At 48.4% G+C, this 6,350-nt stretch overlaps 1 protein-coding gene across 1 annotated transcript; it reads left to right on the top strand.

Moving 5' to 3' along the window:
- The first annotated feature begins 3,799 nt into the window (after window positions 1-3,799).
- Window positions 3,800-5,512, top strand: LOC149337198 (organic cation transporter protein-like). The gene has a single exon (XM_089554346.1). The coding sequence runs from the start codon at window positions 3,800-3,802 to the stop codon at window positions 5,510-5,512; it is 1,713 nt and encodes a 570-aa protein (XP_089410472.1).
- The last annotated feature ends 838 nt before the right edge of the window (window positions 5,513-6,350 follow it).

Genomic DNA, 6,350 nt, shown 5'->3' with positions numbered 1-6,350 from the left:
CACCTGGGCCTCCACAACACAGTTGGGGAGCTTGTGGAAGCCCATCGCCAAGCGCAATACTTGCTACTCACCCATCGGCCCTCACCCAGCGGTGACCACCATCGTGCCGCGGCGGTGACCACCATTTCCCTTCATTTAACCTTGATTGCATTAGATTGGATTAGATTCGATTACATTCGATTGGATTGGATTGGACTGGATTGGACTGGATTTTGATTGGACTGGATTGGACTGGACTGGAGTGGATTGGATTAGATTAGATTACATTAGATTAGGTTCCAATGGATTGGATTGTATTGGATAGGAGTGGATTGGATTGGAGTGGATTGGATTGTATTGCATTGGATTGGATTGGGTTGGTTTGGTTTGGATTGGAATGGATTGGATTGGTTTGGATTGAATTGGATTGGATTGTACAACAGTTCCCACTTCGAGTTATTGATCAATTCGCTCTCGTCCTACCATAAGCTTGCCGTCCTGGTTAGCTCAATTGGTAGAGCGACTGCTCCGGTGTAGCGGTGGTCCTGGGTTCGAACCCCGGACCAGGACGAATTTCTCTTTAACTACGAAGTTTCTGAGAAAGCTGTATAGCTTTCCTTTGTAGCCGTATGGCTGCGCTCGGGTGGATGCCAATGAGTAATTACTCCCTTATTACAAATCTACTCCACCTTGGGGGATTCCCCTAAACATTTGACCAAGACAAGTCTAACCACAAGCACCACGACCAGCTACACTATTAGCTGTACCATGGCGTAGGTACGGATATTGCTTTCGCAATTACCGGGCTTAACCAAGCTAAGCCACAGCGAATTTTTTTATGATGATGATGATGGCGCCTTTTGCATTCCCCCTCTAGTCTTTCCTTTCCTCAAAAAAAAAATTATCTGACAGCGTATACAGCCAGAGCCACCTAGACTAGGCTCATTAGTCTAAGTGGCTCTGATACAGTTCGTTCGGTCGAAAAGACGTAAAAGTCGTAGTAGTATTTCAATATCCTGTATTTGTACAGAGAGTATACTGCCGCCCTACCCCTACCCTTTCTTCTATCGCCCCCCCCCCCCCTTTTATTTCATTTTCCCGGTCCTTTTATTCCCTCTAGCCGCAGCTCATATGCTTCAGATTTCGACGTCAGATGCCGCGGCTAGCATCGTCTGTTCCTTCCATTGTTGTTTTTATTTTTTTATTAGCAAGAAATAGCCGCTAACAACAAGGTAGTAGCTGGGAGCACCGCGCGTCGGAAAAAATCGTATCGTGTCAACCGCTTGCCGCAGATTGCTCCGGAGGGTGTCATTCGACTCAGTGTTCCGTGCAGCATAAACTTACCAGTTAGAGCCTAGCTCCCGGCAGTGATTCGACCGCGACCTATCAATAGAAGAACCGGTGACTTATAATCGGGGACTGCGTATCAAGCGCCGTTCTGGTGTCCACCAAGTGAGTTTGTTACTGCTTCATTTCCTTTCCTCAAAAAAAAAAAAACAATACGATTTGTCCACGACTACTGATATCGCACTGCACACGAGCGCTTTTTTTAAGGCGGAAGCCTTTAATGCCTCATCGTTGTAAGCAGGACTTGTCGACAAAAATGGCGCGCTTTTCAATTGGTCGACACTGTCGTGACGTCTCAGGGCGGGAATTTCAAACGGGGCCAGTTGTACTTTGGCTAGTAGCCATGCAACCAATTAAAAGAATCGTATAGGAATGCTGCAAGTAAATGGGACAGGCTGTACCTGTACCTGTACTGGCTGACATCTTCTTGTCCAGCATTGACTGTGATCTGGTGCGCTATTTTGACGATGAGACTACTCTGACAATATTTAGGTACGTTGATGACTATTTAGTGTTTCTTAAAGATCGACCTGGCGCGACGCACACTGTGATTGTGGAAGAATTTTTATCGATTTTCAGACGACATGGGAAGGGTCTAACCTTTACTCACGAGTTACCGGAACTTGACAAGCTACAGTTTTTAGATATTAACCTGACTTTAACACCAGATCACGTATGCTGGATGTATTTACCACGTGCACGGAAAGACCTGTTGCCGTTCAGGTCAGCACATTCCAAGAATGTTAAACGGGCTATCGGAACCTATTGCCTGCAGGGCGCCTTGTCTAAGTCTTGCGCTTACCTGGTGCACGAGAGCCTCAATAATCAGGTAATTAGGATGACGAAGGCTGGTTTTCCTGCTTCAATCATTGTTGCAGTGGCAGAGAAGCTTCTGCGCAAACTGAAAAATAGGACGTGCCGGGATAGTGGCCGTTTTAAGGAAATGAGGCCAGCGGTTCTACCGTACATTCAAAGAAATTCCCACAACTTGAAGAACGTGGCGAAACGGTACGGCGTGCCGGTAGTTTTTACCGCTTCATGCAAGTTGGCCTCATTGTGCCCTCAGGTCATGTCCGGAGGGAAGAGGAAAGCGGACTGCGAGAAGCGTCATGCCACTCGTTTTGTCAGGTGCCAGACGGGTGTCGTTTACCAGATTCCCCTCAGCTGTGGCAGGGTATACATCGGTCAGACAGGCCGATGTCTGAATGAGCGCTTAAGGAAACACCAGCTTTCCATGAAATCAGGGACAGGGTCGATTTTACCCCTGCATTGTGGCGCATGCCCGGATGCTACGCGTAATAACCCTTGCCTGCCTTTGCTGACAGATACAAAGGTTTTGAGGAGGAGCCGTGACCAGGTGGCGCGTGAGTTGGCGGAGGCGTTTTGCATCAAACAGAAGGATAAAGATTCTTGGCGCCAGTCCTGTCCTGTTGTGTGTGTTGTCTTCGTTTTTTAGCGCCAGTACGCCTTTTGCGTAAACATGTCATGCTACAACCAACTAGCTCAAATCAAAGTATTGCTAGAAGGATAAAGATTGCGTAAGTGACCCTTCTATCAAACTGTATCACAATGAAGACAGGTTTTTGGTTTCATCATGTGTGTGATGTGACAGTTTTGAAACTATAAAAGGAGTGTCGTGTTTTCAAATAAAGTTAGTCGCGAGTCTGCGCTTGTTGTGCTATCTTCTTGTTCTTGTCTTTTTGTGCGCAGTACCCCCCTTGTATTCGAGCATGAATAAAGGCGCATCTAGTGAATGCATGGGTTTCATAAATAAAATAAAAGGAATAAAGTCAAGAAAATAAAAAAAAATAAAGATAAAAATAGAGAAAAATAATTACAATAAAATTGAGATATGCAAATAAAAATAAAAAACTAAAAACAAGAAAAGAAGCAAAATTTTTAAAAATATATGAAAAATTAAAAAGTAAATAAAAACAAACAGTGCGCCAAAAAACGCTTTCCTCTTGCAGCACTTTAGAGAGCCAAAGTGCCCGCCGAATTTTTCCTGAAGGCTCTAGCAGAAGAAAGACAGGTCGGCAGGGCAGGACCGGTCGCAGTCCCAGACAGTAACACAACTGTTCGAACGCTCTAGGCTATCAAACGCGGCAGCATGAGGAGTTGGTTAATAAAAATGGTGCGTCACTGATCAAAACATGTATTTTTATTACAACTCAAGGAAATTAATTTCTCACACACAGCTTAAGCTACTTTATTTCCTAGGCATTAATGAATTTTCTGTTGAGCTCATCCCTCATTTCGTAACACTACTCCTATCTGCATCTTCTTTACTGTGCTTATCTCCATCTTGCAGGCGAGCCACGAGTGCACGCTCCCACGGGGCCCACGGCTCGAGGTGTCACGCCCTTCTAAGTCCGCCATACTTGCGCTGCAGGCGGTGCATTGCTTTCTCTAAGCCCTTATACCCGAATTTGCGAATTTCTTCGGCTAGCACAACACCGTGGTCTCCACCGCCATGTCACGCGCCGGAAGTCCGAGGTCGGGCACGCCATCCGGGTCCGTCACTTTCGGCCAGCAACCCACCACCGGAATAACGACCGAAGAATTGCAGACTGGCGGACCGTACGGCCACGGCAGCTTCCAACAGCGGACGCTCTTCTTCGGCATCGCCGGCATGGTGGCACTGATATGTCACAGCCAGTCGTTCGCGCTCATTTCTGGCCCCGTGGACCACTGGTGCAAGCCGCCACCGCAGTTCTCCCATCTCTCGGTCGAGACCTGGAAAAACGTCGGCATACCTCTTGACGAAAAAGGCGGCTACAGCCAGTGCTACGCCTACGCCAATCCCACATCTGGTAACGGCAGCGGCCCCGCGGAGACATTTGCATGCGATTCGTGGGACTACGATCAAGGACGGGCAAGGCGGACTGTGCGCACCATCTGGAACATGGTCTGCCACCGGTCGTGGATGCGGGCCCTGGCCGACGCAGTCTACATGAGTGGAGCACTGGTCTTCGTTCCCTTGGCCGGGTACGTTGCGGACATGTCGGGCCGGCAGCCGGTCATCACCGCAGCAGTAATATCCGTGCTCTTCGGTGCTCTGGGCAGCTGCTGCGCCGACACATACTTCGTCTACGTGGCCACACGGTTCGTCAGCTCAGGAAGTGTGAGCAGCATCTTTGTCATCACATTTATCTTGATCTACGAGCTGACTCCGTTTAAGTACCAGGCATCCTACCTAGTCATTATGACCTCCGTTCCCTTTGTCTGCGCCGATGTGTTCATCTTCTTCATAGTCCGCCTTGGTTTGCCCTCGCTTTGGCTCCAGGCAGTGGTCTTGAGTCCCACGGTACTCCTGCTCTCCGCTTTCTGCGTCATCAACGAGTCACCCCTTTGGCTGATCACGATGTCGCGATTCCGCGAAGCCGAGGAAGTCATGAAGCGAGCTGCCAAGATAAACGGTGTGAAGCTCGAAGCAGCCAAGCAGTCGGTGCGCAGACTTCGGTCGGAGCTTAAAGGGCGGGAGGGCATTCACTCCGCCTTATCACCAGCCGACGTCGCAAGCACTGGGGAACTTCGGCAACGAGCCACTGTAGTCTTCCTCATGAGCTTCGCCACCATGCTCGCCTATTACCGCATGTTGTGGGCAATGCTTGAGCTCCAAGCTTCCGAGGTGGTGAAGATCACGGACTTTTGTGTGGGGATACCCAGCTACATGGCCCTCTACATCGCCGCCAACATCGCCGGCAGGAAGCAGTTCCTCTTGTTCATGCTACCGCTGCTCGGAGGTCTGTGCAGTCTGTGCGGTGTGGTAGTGTACGCAAGGCCCTGGTACTTGGCCTACATTCTCATGACCATCGCAAAGCAGTGCGCGATCCTGACCATAACCGCACACTACATCTTTATTGCGGAACTGTTCCCGACGAGCGCTCGATGCGCAGTCATGTGCACAGCGTACGCGTTTGGTCGCGTAGGGGCGACTGTCGCCTCCTCACTTCGATTGCTGGAGTACGGGCGCGATGATGTGGGCTTTGCCATCGTCGGCAGCGTGGTATTTTCCAGCCTAGTACTTGTGCTGCGACTGCCCGAGACCAGCTTTGGACGCCAACAGCAGCCAAACAAGGAGCAGAGCAAGGACCCGCTGTTCCTAATGCAAGAATCTTTGAAGGTGATGCCACGTGGGAGTGGACAAAACAGTCCGCGTCGAGCACGCAATGCTCGTCGATGACGCCGGTGGACCATTCCCGGAGCTTGAACTGTATGCTGGAAAAGCAGGCAGATTTTGAATTATGTTTGCAATAGTGTGTACAGACTGAGCAATTGCCGTAAACAAATATGCAGTGGACTAACTTATAGAAACGTTTACTTTCACATTGCTACTGTTTTACTCAGATGTTAATATGATTGAAACTACGCGAAAATCTTCAGTATTTTTTGTCTGCAAGAGCCCTAATCAAATGTCCAGGGGACTGACTTATATCAACGTATACTTTCACATTTATACTGTTTAACCAGGATGTTGTTAATTTGATTGAACTGCGCAAAAACCTGCAGTACATTTATCTGCAAATCGCTCAGAAGCTTAGTATCGCTGTGCACTGTGATTCTGTCACCTTGTCCTGCTCGTTTTGAAAATTTAGAATTACGCATCAAATGAAATCTAGAAGAGGGCAAATACGGGCTGGTTGGTACATGTTTTACGAATTGTAAAAACAGCGCAATCAAAGACGAGACACAAGAGAAGGACAAAACACCAGCGCTGAAATGAAATCTCTTCACTACGAGCGAAGTTTTATTTTAATATTAGCGAAATAGTGACGCTTTGTTCGCCGTTAGCAGAAATAAGCACCAGCAAGCCACTGATATTCTCCTGTACCTTGTGTGCGCCTTTATGCCGTACTCTAGGAAAACTTTTCGTTGCAATGGAGCCCGGCGTTTCCAGCACCTTTGGGATTACTTAAATCCGAACTGTCCTCGAGTGCCCATGGCACATACGAAGACGTCATGATGCAGACGATTTGCTTCTGTAGGATTTATTTCGAACGCAGAATGAGATGTCCACAAGC

Source organism: Amblyomma mixtum, chromosome 7, assembly GCF_055824585.1.
Source record: "Amblyomma mixtum isolate Tamu chromosome 7, ASM5582458v1, whole genome shotgun sequence".
Taxonomy (NCBI): Eukaryota; Metazoa; Arthropoda; class Arachnida; order Ixodida; family Ixodidae; genus Amblyomma; species Amblyomma mixtum.
This window is presented reverse-complemented; position numbering and strand designations above follow the sequence as displayed.